The 15,178-nt window shown below is 36.8% G+C and overlaps 1 protein-coding gene across 3 annotated transcripts; it reads left to right on the top strand.

The window, feature by feature from the left end:
* Positions 1-751: 751 nt before the first annotated feature.
* On the top strand, positions 752-8,391 carry LOC103702991 (dual specificity protein phosphatase-like protein). 3 transcript variants are annotated; one of them, XM_008785670.6, is made up of 4 exons: positions 752-932; positions 6,562-6,676; positions 7,643-7,854; positions 7,967-8,391. In XM_008785670.6, the coding sequence occupies exons 3-4, from the start codon at positions 7,650-7,652 to the stop codon at positions 8,119-8,121; spliced, it is 360 nt and encodes a 119-aa protein (XP_008783892.2). In that variant the 5' UTR covers positions 752-932; positions 6,562-6,676; positions 7,643-7,649; the 3' UTR covers positions 8,122-8,391. The 3 variants fall into 3 exon arrangements, with proteins under 3 accessions (XP_008783892.2, XP_008783891.2, XP_008783893.2); XM_008785669.6 differs by having other exon boundaries at positions 6,557-6,676; XM_008785671.6 differs by lacking the exon at positions 6,562-6,676 and having other exon boundaries at positions 753-932.
* Positions 8,392-15,178: the final 6,787 nt, after the last annotated feature.

Genomic DNA, 15,178 nt, shown 5'->3' with positions numbered 1-15,178 from the left:
TTTCCTTGCCCTTCTTCCCCACATTGGGGTTTGGCTTAGCCACCTCTTCATGCACATTGATAACTTCCGAAGCAATTTATTATGATTTAAATTCCAAATCTAATAACATGTTCTTCCATATAGTGATTATAGGACTATTAAGTGGTTGCTATATGTATTATGAATGTGCATCAACTGCACCCCCTTGCACTCCTTACCCCTCCAATTAACTTCTGCATGTGTATTCATGACGTGAACCTGACTCGATTCTAACTATATAAATTATAAAAGATAAAATTTTATATTTCTATGTTGCGACTTATATGATCACTATTAAAGTACAAGAAAATAAAATTTAACAGTATATGCTTCTATAGTTTATTTGTTGTAATTTAAAATCCAAATTTTTTTGTTTCTAGCTAGACCGCTATATAGTTTCTATGTGAAACATGGAAATGTAATTCGGTCATTATATTAAAACCCAAATTTGTGCTTCTTTACTAATCACGAATGTATTAATCATATAATTATTTAAATATGTTAATAAAATTTAATGATAATCTATTAGTTGTATCAAAACCAATTTTTTATAATCTCCATGCAATGACTATATAATTTTTTTTGTCATTATATATATATACTTACATATCATGATTTCAAATTCCAGGCTATTTATTTTCTTGTAACGTGATAACTAATTATTACTTCAAATTTGTTTTGCATTCCCTTAGCTTCTCAAGCCAAGTCCCCAACCCCAGCTCGGCTATTAGACGGCCAAGGTCTAAACCTCTGCATCGAACGGGCACAGGAGTTGTCCCTTTTTTTTTAAAAAAAAAAAGAAAGAAAGAAAGAGAGAAAAAGGGAGGGGGACTGGCCCGGTCGGCGCTCTTCTTGATGTTGTTCTGAAAGAGAGAAAGAAGCAGCAAGATTTCAGAGGCTCGTGTGTGAACGAGGTACGGGGTCTCTCTCTTCCACATCGCATGTCAGCAATCAATTTCGAGCGCCTTTGGCTGGTGGATATTTACCACGACTCGTTTCCCTTAGCGAAAATTCCATGGAGTTTCTCTTCAAATTCATCATAATTGCGTGTTCTATAATTTTGCACCGAATCCGCTACGTTTTATTTATTTATTTTTTTGTTTGATTGATGGGATGTGTAATTCGAACCACTGTTTCTGCGCTTAGGGTTTGCTTTTATCTCTAGCGATCATCTTATTTCTTGTCTTAATTTTTGATCAATTAATATTAGTCTAGGCTAGAATCTGAGAGGAAATCGTTTCTTTGGGATTCTTAAACCAAAGGCGCACGATCTTGATGTTGTAGGGACGAGCTTTTGAAGGCTTCTCTCTGTCTCCAACTTCCTTTCCTAAGTGTTGTCGTTGTTAATTGATTTTACCGTGTGATTTCGATTTGAAGTTAAAGTGGTTAGGCACGCGGCGTGATATCAATTACGATAAACTGGAAAGCAGTAACAAGTGAAATCTCCAACTGAGAAAACTTTCACAAATTCGAGGAGGGTATCTCATGATTGCCGTCAAGAAACCCGTGGATGAACCTTCGAGCTGGCTGCTGGCTTATACATTCGGCTGCTCATGGAAGCAACTCATGATACGCCCTTCTTGGATCGTGAGGCTAAGAAAAAGATAAACAAAAGAAAACGTATTTTTTCTGGGCTGCTTACAAATCTTGTTCCCTCTGATTGTTATCCGAGAACTTAACGTGATGATGAGGATGGCACCTTCAGATTTAAGACAGTGTAAGTGCGCTAGCATTTAGGTGTTCTTTGGATTTAATTCTTTATAAGCTGGTCTTAGTCATAGAAGAAGTTGCTGACAGTATCCTATCTACCGTTGAACAGTTTACAGGTAAACTCGGTTGCTATAAATTATTTGATTGACTAATGAGCATTGGGAACTTTGAATAGTGTAGCTGAACCTCAAGGTATAACACTTAAAAGAAAGAGATGGAAATGAGATAGCATAAACATAGGTGTATAAACAATGGTCTTGAAAAGTACCTCATCTATACGTTTAGAAACCTTATTTTAGGGAAAGAAATACGTTCCTTATAGTAGTTTTGCTCAAAGCTCAAAACCTAAATATTAACCATTTTGATAAAGAAAAGCTACCTTTAGGCTTCCTTATAAAAATCCATGTACCTTTAAGATGTTCTTGGAATGCATGTAAATCGATTTTAACTGAAATTAGCAAGAAGAAAGAAAGACTTTTGCTTTAAGAAATGAAGAATTCATTTTCATAATGGATAGATGATGAACTTACTCTGGATTATTTGGGTTGTAAAGTTTTATATCTATTACCTGGACCCTTTGACTTAGCCAAGAGTATCCATACCCGACACTGGAGCATGGACATAGTTATATGATGATCTGACTCGACCTTGTAAGAAGAAATTCTTATCTATTAAAAGGATCCAGCGCTTAGGCACATGCCCATGCCCAACATAGAAACTTGAGTCCATGTAAAACATTTAGCACGAAGTGGAATATCTGGCTTTTGTTCTGTGTTGAGACACTATCTTGAGCAGTGCTAGTTGCATTATAAAGCTCACTAGAATGGCCTTTATCATGCAAATGGTTTATATCTCAAATTCTTTCTCCATAGTCCATATGTTTCACTACCTGTCATTATAGCATGCATTCTGCTACCTTACTTGAGAGCTTCTCAGTTGCCACAGCATATTCTTGCAAAATAAAGTCTCTTTTACAAGCTTTTGGTAAAAAAATTTTGATGCTATGAAAATATTGCAACCCTTTCTTATCATGCTAGCTAGGTAATTGTTTGTTCAAATAACAGATATATTGCATTTCATCTTATTTGGCATTGGCTGTTTACAGAAAATAGTTTAGTCAGATAACCACTCTAAGGTTGAATGATTGCTAGAGTGCTGACACTTCTGGACAATGAGAGACAATAGACATGGTACAGGCATTTATTGGTACCCAATAATTATGATGCTTCCATCAAATAGTACTGCCAGCACTTGCCAGAGCTTTTTAGAGTGACAATGTCAAAATCTTTTAGTGCAAGTTACGGCACTTCAACTTTTACCTGCTTCAACTTTCAAGTGTTAAACAGTATCTACTTAAAGTGTTAGATATATGGTATAGAACATTAATTTGAAAAAAAAGAAATTTTTGATTTATCTTATATGCTACGAATGCCTTTTTTTTAAGAAGTATCAATCACCAATCAACTTAGGCCTTGTTTGGCAAAGCTGTTGGCAGTAGAGTTTTTGGAGGTAGAGCTTTTTAAAGTAGAGCTTTTATAAAAAAGTTGTTTGTTGTTTGGTAAATATATTTCTAAAGTGCTGTAGAACTTTAACATGTATGAACTGAAAAATTATTTTTGGTATGACAAAATGATTATAAAGGACATTGCATAGTATTCTACGATAGAACATAACAAAATATAATATGTATTAATTAAAAAAAAATACATAAATATATGATATAGTATAATATTTTGTAATGTAATATAATATTATTATAATATTAGTAATATAATATATTATAGCATAATATTTTAATATAATATTAAATTATTTAACTGGACATATCAAGGTATTATGATATAATATAATATAATATTATATTTATAGTATAATACCATAATAAAAGTATAAAATTTTATAATTATTAGCGTAAATTAATTTTTCATAATATAACATAATATTAAATTATTTAACATAACATATTAATGTATTATGATATAATATAATATAATATAATATTATATTTATAGTATAATACAATAATAAAGGTATAAAATATTATAATTATTAGCGTAAATTAATTTTTCATAATATAACATAATATTAAATTATTTAACATAACATATTAATGTATTATGATATAATATAATATAATATTATATTTATAGTATCATACAATAATAAAGTTATAAAATATTTTCATGATTATGGTATAATATAATATTTATAGTATAATATAATATTTATAGTATAATATAATATTTTCATGATTATAAAATATTTATAGTATAATATAATATTATATTTTTTGTTGGGACTCCTGCAGTTTTTCATGATTATAAAGGGACATTTTGTGTAATTGTTATATTTTATTACATGTATTTTGGTACAAAAAGAAAAAATATTATAATTTAAAATAGTTTTTTGACGGAGCCTAAAAGTGCTTTTTCGGAGAAGCTCCATTTTGGAGTTTTTTCCAAAAAGCTGTTTTTAGCTTTCTAGTAAAGCTAAAACAGCTTTCCGAAATTTTTACCAAACACCCCTATTTCATCTAAAAGTGCTTTTGGAGGGCCAAAAAATATAAAAGCTCTGCCAGACGGGGCCTTAGTCTAGTTCTCAGCCTATTCTGGTTTATTTATATACGTATGTTTGCAATATATCTATAGAGGAATGTATCCATGTTGAGTCTTTTTGAAATGCTACATTATGCAACACCTAAACACTAGGCACCTATGGCAAATGTCTGGTTAACATGACCCCTACACCACCCTGACCAGTATTGCCAACCACCTCGATCCCTACTGCTGCACCACCCCTACCATTCCTGCCACTCCCATTGCTGTTGTGGTATTGCCAATTTCATCATTGTTGGCTCCTGGTCCGTGCCATTGCATCTGCTATTGCATCAACACCACTATTGACACCATAACTGCCATTCACAACCACTAATTCTTCTTCAATAGTGCATATGTGTGTATTTTTCAGAAGTGTATCCATCTCGAGATTTTCTTCAGTGGCTGTGTGTCAGATGATTTGGGATACTTGAACCCGGCACCAAGCAAAGTATCTTGGTGATATGCTCGCCACACCATCACTATTGTTGAACCACCCCTACCAGTAAAGACATCCCCATCACTACTGCCACTTCATCACCATTTGCATAACCATTACCACCAATGTCTGTGCTAAAATGTCAACACTACTACTTCCACCATGATTACCTTTTGCTATTACGTTCTCTCTTGAAATTTCTTAAGGGAAGCACAAAAGAAAGGAGATTTCTTAATTTTCCTTCTTATTTGTTTATTATTTTTTCCCTTCTTTGTTATTTTCTTTCTTTCCCTCCTTACTATCAACCAACGGATGCAGATAAAGACTTTATACTAGGAGTTCATTATAGTTGTGTGTTTCTGGAACTTTAAATCTTTTTCTAAGAGGCCTGATATTTTCTCATGTATGGCTTGGACTATGAATTTGGATTGTTTGATGTAGTCTTCATCAGGCCTGATAGCTGCGAATGAAGATGCTTGAATCCTTGATTGATTGGATTTTTTTTTTTTTTCCAAAGCAACTAATACTGATGTTGGAGGTTACAAGGAGGAGTTTATAATGATGAACTTTGATTTCCTTATGAAAGTTCCTCTCAGTGTTGCTTCCCCGCTCTCCAAATGGAAAAAATAAATGTTGTGCTTAATTTTGGGATGTTTAATGTTTCGGTTAAGAGCACTGGGAACAATGAATGCTCATTTAAGTTACAAGCCATCTTGTGGTCTAGAGAAAGCATGACATCCTTCATGCTGACTTTAGAGATTGTGAGATGGAATGGCTAGAACACTGGCAGACTTCGTATGGATTCTTGAAAAACCTACCTTAAACCATCCCTTTATTTCTTTTCCAGTTATTTAGCAGGGGTGATCTGGGGGGAGAGTTATAAAATCTTTGCAGAAGAAATGAATATTTAGAAACATTTGGTTCTGAAATTTGTCAGATCTGGGTTTGACATTTAGAAATAACTAACAATGAGATTCCTATGGATGTTAAGACCATAACAAACTTTTTCTTGTATGTTTACTACTATTCTTGTAAGTTTGCTACCACTGAATACTGAGAAGTGGAAGTCATTGGAGCCCTGAAATAGACCAGCAAAAAGGCAAAGGGGGCCTCTCTCTCTTTCTGCTTGGAAATCTGACAAAAGAGGAGTTTTGTTGAATGTGAGAAGTTCAAACTTACAGATTTTCCTGTCAATTTGATCATAAGCTATACTCTTCCAGACTGATGATTCATGATCCTTAGTCTATTACTTCTGCTTCTTCCTGAATCTAGGTGAGTGTGTCCTGTATTCATTATGGTTCCTGCTGAATTAATATTATGTGTTTGCCTGTAGTTTATGAAATTATATCCTCAACAACAAACCTGATTCCTGACCTAATATCTCATAAGATGTTTTCTTGCTGGATAATATTTCACTGCTAAACTTGTTGCCTAATTGTTAGTTGACAATGTCCATGGGACTTAATAGACCTCAAAGAATTCTGTGTTCAATAGCTTAATAATTGCATCAATTAGATCTGAAATCATCCTGAACTTAGAACTTAGTTAACATAAATCAACTTTTATCTTTCTCCAACAACTAGGAAGAAGCTGCTGAACTTTTATTAACTGCTTCTTCATAGTTACAAGCAATGGGCAAACTCTTACATTGTTTTTTAAGTGGAAACATGCTAGTGATTAATCTGCATCCATTCTGTGGTCTCTTATGTCCATCCTTACTATTCAAAGCTTCTGCAATTTTTTGAATTGTAGTTCCTCAGTGAATCAGTGGCTTATTTTTCCTGTGCTTTTCTAGCTCAGTGATGGATCAGGAATGAAGGATGAGAAGTCCAGGATCACTTCTGAAGCTTACATTCTCGTTACTGTCTGAAAAGTGAGATAGTTATAAGCCTTCAAACATACCTTTTACAGCAAGGTTAGTTTTCTTCTAGCCAGGATTGAAGTCCTGGGCTTGTCGTCTGTCCAAAGAAGAAAGTTAAATTGAACCAGAACTTGTTAGAGGTGTTTTATATCAGTTGATGCTCAGCAGAAAAGAGTGTGGAAATGCTTAGAAGCAGGTGTTGCCATTGCACTCCAGGTAAAAGAATGTGGCTAATAAAATAGGAACTCATTGCGAGTGGAGCTGATTGCTCTCACGAAAGAATCACTAATTCCATGAAGCTGTTGGATTGAAGATGAAATTGACAGTCAGTGTTACATGTAGACAGTCATCCAGTGATATGTAAAGGAGTCAACATATTTCATATTTCAGCAGATTAGTTTTGATCATTCGCCACATATTTATAACTGGGGAATAATTAGAAGACCCTATCCAAGATTATTTAGATTAGTGAAGATCAGTGATAGGCCGATGGTGGCTGCAAGTCTCCCTGAAATACTGACAAGTCTGCTTAAACCGGCACTTTTTTTATTTTTTTATTTTTTTTTCAAAGAACTATGGTACGGGATGTCACAGACCATGTGGAGAGGGATCCCACCGGTTGGGCTGAGTCTGACATTTGGAAACAATAAGCTTAGAATACTTTCTTCAAGAAAAAGTAAATTAGTTGCCTCTTGATTAGCTCACTGTTTTCATTTAATTTCTCCTTGGACTTGAATTGTTCATATTCTGGAGTTGCTCTGGTAATATTTTCGCTGCCTCTTTCTTTCACGGTTTCGTCATAGCCTTCAATAGGAAATATGTAATGCAGCCTCCCCTTCTCTCTGTTTTCTGTTGTGCATGAACAAATTGAGTTTATCCAAACTCTATTCTCAATGCCCGTTTTATTGACAAGTTAATTGCATCAATGGCTTTTATGGTATATTCACCATTTACATGATTCATGAGATTACTGTTTCTTGCAAACTTATTCATTATCACTAAGAAAATGCAAGCTGGCAGTTAGGATATGGAAACTGATCAGAAACCGCAAACTCTATATCGCTGCAAAAGATGCCGCAGGATTGTTGCGGCTCAAGAGAATGTGATTCTTCACAAGCAGGGAGAGGGTGAACGATGCTTCAAATGGAAGAAAAGAGGTGCCCCCCTGGACGGTGACAAGAAACCCGAATGCTCCTCAATATTTGTGGAGCCCATGAAGTGGATGCATGCAGGTAGGCACGGCATTCATTATCTTCTTTGATTGCTCGCAGAACAGGCATTGTACATTGTTAGATCTTAAAACATGCCTTATATTTGACATGCCATCTCTTTCTTGTGAGTCAGTACAAGAAGGCCATGTTGAAGAGAAACTTTGGTGCTTGGGCTGCAAGGCCCGTTTGGGTTCATTCAACTGGGCAGGCATGCAATGCAGCTGTGGAGCTTGGGTGAATCCAGCATTTCAGCTGCACAAGAGTCGGATTGATGAGTCCACTGCATAAAGTGTCTGTAGGCATGACAATGTATAGCAAGTTGGAAACCTGAGTATCGAGAATTCAGCTGAATTTTCGATGGCTCGCAATGGTGCCATCAGAAGAAATATTACATTTATGGCTTGAACTGAGTATTATGATTTTACTTATCTAGTGATTTCTTTGAAAAAAACATGTGCATGGTTGGTGTAAGTTACATCGTGTTACTTCATAGGGATTATTATGGAAAATAAATAAGTTTCATGCATGTGGAGCATGAAACTTACAAACTATTTAGCGCAGAATTTAGAAATTATCACAGGCTAGTTAATTCAGAATCCTCTTAGCCTAACCCAGAGAAGAAAGACCCGTTTTCAAGCTAATTCTGAATATGATACTGCCAAATTTAGTATCAATTAGGCTTGAAGTGAAAGCAGAAAAGGTGCCTTCTTTTCTTCGTATAAGCAGAAGAAAAGGAAGAAGATAGGTGTAGATTAAAGAGACTACTTCAAAAATTTGTTGTGGAAGATTTAGATCCTTGCTTCATATTGACATATGGGCACAAACTGAAAAACCAGAGAGGTACCTTGGACATGCCTGTTTTTCATTTACGGCCAATGCTTGGATTCATAGCTTTTTGTATTACCATATTGGAATGTGGTAGTTGTTTACCTAATGCTGCTCGTAGCCGAGCCAATGCCCTTGAAGGTAATGCCTGATCACTGCCAACAGATTTCTCATAGGGCACTCAAAAAGGTTATTGTGATGTAGTCCTCACTTGGGGGCATGTGCTGGATTTCTCCTCCTAATTTTCAGAAGGAAAGATCAAAACAGAGCTCATTTGTGAAGCTCCTACATCTCACACATGAAATGGATTGCCTTGAAACACCTGAAATGGATTGCCAAGTTGATAGCTGAGCTGATACTGGGGGGCATTTCTAGCTGCTAAATTCCAAGACTAAATGGACTCCCCCATTCCCCCACCCACTTTGCCTATTTGAGAAGAGAAGCATGGTCCACCACAAGAGTCGTGTGGTCCTGTTTGTTGAAAGAAGTCTTGTCCGTGCTGAAACCCTCAGTGCGAATGACTGGGTTGGACCAAGATCAGTGCCAGTGGTGCAGTGGTAGGTGATGGGTTTTATGCGCTCAGAGTTTCTTCCGAGGCCACAGCAGCAACGGTGGCGATTTGATAGGTTCAATGGACGCCAATCCGACTTTAGGCTGAGATGGTAACGATGCGGAAAGCTAAAGAAGGAATATGGGACCCTTTAAGTTTAAGTTGATCAGTCTCTTAACAATTCAGCCACAAGAGTCGAGCAAGAGCAAATGAGAGCCCATCTGCTCGCATTGCATTGATGCAGAGAATCCTTTCCCAACTGCACTTCCAAATGGGCGCCACATGCCTCCCCTGACTTGATCTCCTTTCTCACATGGTGGTGGAGGCTGGAGAAAGGGACGAAGAAAAGAGATGAGATTGAAGGGGGCCATGGAGCCTCTCTCTGCCAACACCTTTTTTTTTCATGTGTTGAAGGGACTCAGAGCTAGAGCAGGATCCAACTAATCCATCAATCACTTGGATGAAAGGACAAATGGGTAAGAGGATGAACTGAACTGGGACATAAAGAAAGGGTTGTCAAATAAACAATAGGAAGAGGCAAGGACGCGGAGTAAGTATGATGAGACATTATATCTTACAACGTGCGTACAACATTAGCGAGACGAGTGCATGATGAATAGAGCCTATAAAAATAAAATACGGTTATTAGCATAGTGCACAATTGTCTGGTGCATGTGGTGTAGAATATAATTTCTCACGGTCTAATAGACGAGGACTGAAATGGCTTAACCTTGAAGACCTGTGGAAAAGTGCCTTACTCTGTTATATCCGTCCACATACTACAGCTTTCCATTTTATTGCAATCACGAGCCCCTCCATGCTGTTGTTCCTGCTGGGGTGCAATGCCTTGGATTGTGGGGCATTGGCCATCCTTCTGGGTTTATCCCCTGCCACCCATGTTGACATTAGTGGAGCAGGAGCGGGCTGGTGTGGTTTCCCAGCCCTTGTTTTGGAATCTTTGGACTGAAAAACGAAGCCATATTTCTCTCCAATTTACCTTGCTCTGATGCCAAGAATAAACACCAGGTAACGAGTTTGTTTTGTAGCGTTTGGAGGATTGTCTTCATACACAGTAGCCCCCAAATTAGTGAGGAAAGCAAAGAAGCAAACAGGACTGTTAAAAGCTGCAGAGAGTTTAAAGGGCGTAATTCAAGGTCATGTGCTCAAAAGCAGTATCATTATTATAGAAATCGAACATATTCTGGTTGCTGACCTCTTTTTTCCAATACAAAAGTAACATAAAATTCATCCTTACTGCTATCTCCAACTCTTCTCATAGAGCTACTCCAAAGAACACTTTAAAAAAATCAGTATACGAGCTACAAACATACTTGTTTGTTTTATATTTTCTCTCAAATTAATCTAGGTAGTGCTCGTTAACCTGATGAATGGTTGATAGGGCTCCCATCTTTTGGATCAAAAAAGGGTGAAAAAACCAGTAAAATGCCCTCATCTCAACGTGTCATCCTTTGGCAGAACCCAAGTAACTATAAAAAAAAAAACGAAAAACAACGGAGCGGATCCCTCTAAATGGATTTCAAAATGTCCTTGCAACTCGGATCCTATGTCCTTGTTCGGCCAAAATCTAAAGCAACCAGTCTTGATGACTAATTTGGGAGATGATTATTCGTAAGCATAGGCATTAGGAGTAAAACTTCTTTATGATCTACAGACATGTGTAAGCCACCCAAAGGGCGTAAATTAAGGAGCTGAAGGGTATAAAAATCAGATTAAAAAGAAGACGACGACTCGCAAACAAAACGATTACACCTGAAAAGAAGCAGACATCTCTCCTTTAACATATTATTCCAATAATTTTGTGATAAAATCATGATACTACATGTTGCTGGAAATTAGACCTAGGGGTGACCGTGGACCGAGGAGGAGGAGCTCCGGCTGGTGGTGCGGCGGCTGACGGTTGTCTCCGACGGACCTGCAAGAAGCCTGTGGCTGGAGTTTCCGGCGTAGGCCCTCCGATGCTTAAGTCAGAGAGGGGCTTTTAATGGAGAGAAGTAATGGAGAGGAATAACATAGGGATGTATTTTTTGGCCGGGGAGGAAGAAGAGAGAGCGAGAGCCCGAGCCCCCTCTGCCTGGAGCTTCTCCCCCCCTTTTTATAGGAGGGGGTGCAGCGGTTACCTGTGATCGGGCGTGATTGCGCGAATCAATGAGTTACCGTAAACAGTCCGAGATTTCGGGCTAGCTGGCGATCCATTGGGATCACGTGGATTCAAATGTTGACAACCGTTGAGGCAGAGATTGCGGGATTTGATCCCGGATATGAAGGACTTGATTTTCGGTGGAGTAGGAAGGTCTGCTTCTCCTTTTGACTGGGTCTTACTTAGCCTTGAGGTCGATTGGGCTTAACTCAGCCGAGACCATGCCTGCCACGATCAAGCCGAGGTCGGGATTGTGAGCTCTAGGGTCGTTGATGCCTAAACCGAGCGCTCTGAGGTCGGGTGCTCTAAGAGTATGCTTGTTGTCGTCACGTTCGCCCTCAAGTATTGCGATTTGACCATATGCTTTGAACGATCCATTTTTCTCCCAACACTACAATATAAACATGACCATTTATTATTTTTCAAGTGCCCATCAACTTTCCATACTTGGCATATATATATATATATATATATATATAAATATATATATATATATATATAGTCATGGTAGGTTTTCTGTAATTTTAGTTCAAAAATAAAAATATTGCGAGTGGAAGCTATGCTTGGCTTCTGAGTAGTCAAAGATTTGCTTGCTTGACTTGCGAGTGGCATGACAAGGATCATGTTCCAACTTTGAACAGACAAAGTTTCTCTCCGTGCCAGGATTCCGAGCAGTGCAGTCATGTCATGCATTTCTTTAAAACTTTGTCACGCAATATATACCAGATCTTGCACCTTGGTTTCACCTTGGTCTCTCTCTCTCTCTCAACTATTGTTTTTTCATATGTTGTCTTTCTGGGCCCACATGACTCTCTAGGATCACCTCATGTTCATCGAATACATGATAGATCAAAAATCTGTTAATCTAAATCCAACCTATCTACTAAATAGGTTAAAACTATAGATCTGAATCTGATCATTTTATTAAACAGATAATATAGCCCAATCTATAGCGGGTTGAAATAAGTTAAACAGGTTAGACGATTATGCATTGCCACCCCTAAATTGCTCAATTGCTTAACTGCTGCCTCAAAAAGCTTCCTGTTAAGGATCGGAGCGTCTTGCCGCGTGATAGACCACTCCAAAAAGTTCACTAGCAGCCTCTAATTGATTAAGTTGATCGCAAATTAACTTTTCCACTGTCTAATGGAAACAGTGCACAAAGCATAAATCTGCTGGAGGTCTAGCTATACATGATCTCCCTCTAACCAACTGCGCTTTGCTGACCAAAGTGGAGATGGTGCTCGATCAAGATCAATGATCATCCTCAAACTTGGCAGCAAATAATTATGGACAAATATTATAGTAGATGGTTCTTCTTCAACAAGTCCACTAGTCTAAGATCTAAGAGAAGTAATTTACTTCACCTCATCAGTTACCCGATCCAGCCCGAAACTGGTCTATCGATTGACCTGGCTCTACCATCCGAATCTGCCGGCCATAATTGAATTCCCTAATAGGGAAGTTTTCAACGGACTCATTTTTTAGTCGGTGGTGGGTATAGCCCTGATCCAAAACCTAACCCGAATATGTATAACTCCACTACTTTTCTCTCCACTTTTTGCCCTACTTGCTCAACTTGCTTGTCCCCATGACTCTTGTCGTCCATTCGTGCGGTCGTGTCTCTCTTTCCAATTACAAAACCTAGCTCCAGTGCCACACCCACTCTCTGATGACGGACCACTGCAGGGGAAGAGAAGGAGGAAGAAGAAAGGAGGGAGAAGGAATAAGAGGTTATAGAGATGCAGGAGGAAGAGAAGAGGCAGAGAAAAAAGAAGAACAAGAAGGAGGCTAGGGTTTTTTCATTCAATCATCAATTGCTTCATATACAAGAGGGGTGGTCTTTATATAAACCTTACATCTTGACCAAATCAAGTAATCAATTGACCAAATCAATCAAGTGACACCGACTAAATTTGGACCCTTACATCAATTAATCCCTTACCAAAATTGGTCTACTAAATTGACCTAATTACATAAATCCAATTGACTAGTCTAATAACAAAACAACTGACCAACTTGACTCGACTAAGAAAAAAGTAAATAATGCAATAAAAAAAAATGACTTGGACTCAAATGGACCCAATCCGGGTCTAACTCAATTCGGGGGCTCAGGATCATCTGAACGAAGGGCTTTGATGTCCCCATCACTCTCTTCCCCAAGTCGATCAAACACCAACTAATTTGCCACTCTCCATCTACGCCAGATATTTTTTTTTCGATTTTTTAGATTTATATGTAAAAAAATTATAATTTTACTCAACATGACATATCTAACCCATCTCATCTAACTCAACCTATCCTGCCTTACCCCACCCTGAGGTGGGTACAAGGGGTGTATAGGTACATGGTTCTCAATTGCAAGACAAGTATGTGTAATAGCCTACCCAATCTATACCCCCAACCTATTGCCATCCCTAGTAAGATTTGCTGCCTCGCCCTTTTGAAAGGGCATCATGAAGGCATCATTAAGTTTCCTTATGGTACCATTCTTCTGCTTAGGAATAGTTTTTCGAACTTAGACTTTAAAATGGGTCGAACCAGTCACATCATAATATTCCTTTCCCAACCTCTTCCTCTAATAAGGGCCACTCTTTGGTAGGTAAAAATTATGGTCAACTTTCCATTAACAACTTATCCATATTTTCATGCTTCTCTAGGGTTTTTTCATGGATACCATTTACTTATAAAATGTGAGGAAAATCTTACCCACCTAAAAGGTGGAAAAGTCATTTTTCATTAGTCGAAAAAATAACTTTTTTATTTTGCTCCTAAAATACCCCAAACCATATAGTAGTAATATAATATAATATGTAGTAATATATTATAATATATAGTAATATATTATGAATTATAAGATTATAATATAATATAATATTATTATTCTAATGCAGCATATTATTATAATATATAATATAATATATTGTATGATATGACATTAGAATTATTATAGAACAATATATTATATTATAATAATATATGATTGTATTATATATTATAATATAATAAATTATAATAATATACTATAATATATATACTAATATATTATAATATATATAATGAAATGTAATGTATTATGATACATATTTTATTATACGTTCTCTCTATGATGTATAATATAATATAGTCATTATTAATAATAATATTTATATAATAAAAGATATCACGGAAATATAGATAGATTTTAGTAATTTATCTAGAAAAGTAGTACTGCAAAAGAACATGGGCAACAGATTCCGGAGCTATTTTCTGATATATAAAAGAATATGGATAAATTATTTTTTTGTTTAAATATTACTTGATAAATAAATTTTTAACCTTCCAAAGGATGGACCCTAACTGCAAACCATGCGCAACATCACTGTTGCTAAAGCCCTGAATCACCTAGACCCTAGTTATGTATTTCTTAATCCATCGGATATCGCTCTTCAGCAACAACTTCAGGATTTCCTAGTCATTCACAGCCAACCTCGTTCTCAACTGCCTGATTCAACTCTTTGGAGAATGGAGATGGACCACCGGTCCCATATTCACTGTTAAATCCCATTACCACTTCTCAGCAACTCTAGGCGTTCAATTCTTTCTTTGGCTAAGAGAATCTGGTCCTCACCTTTGCCCTCCAAAGTCATCTTCTTTGTCTGGTTGGCAACTCAAACATTCATAATAGTGATATATATCAAGTGAAGATATTTTTAGTTTATATTGTTGTTGTACATTAAAATATAATAAAATAAATATAATATATTTTGATATTAATTCCATTAACATCATCTTGTATTGAAGAAAGACTCTATTTGCCTTATTATATTTCA

The sequence above is a fragment of the Phoenix dactylifera genome, chromosome 5, assembly GCF_051530095.1.
Source record: "Phoenix dactylifera cultivar Ajwa chromosome 5, Ajwa_hap1_PhDact_Kaust_v1.1, whole genome shotgun sequence".
Taxonomy (NCBI): Eukaryota; Viridiplantae; Streptophyta; class Magnoliopsida; order Arecales; family Arecaceae; genus Phoenix; species Phoenix dactylifera.
This window is presented reverse-complemented; position numbering and strand designations above follow the sequence as displayed.

Coding starts and splice junctions, on each gene's coding strand:
- LOC103702991 (XM_008785670.6), top strand. CDS start 7,650: ATGGAAACTGATCAGAAACCGCAAACTCTATATCGCTGCAAAAGATGC. Junction 7,855..7,966: donor CATGAAGTGGATGCATGCAG/GTAGGCACGGCA, acceptor CTTGTGAGTCAG/TACAAGAAGGCCATGTTGAA.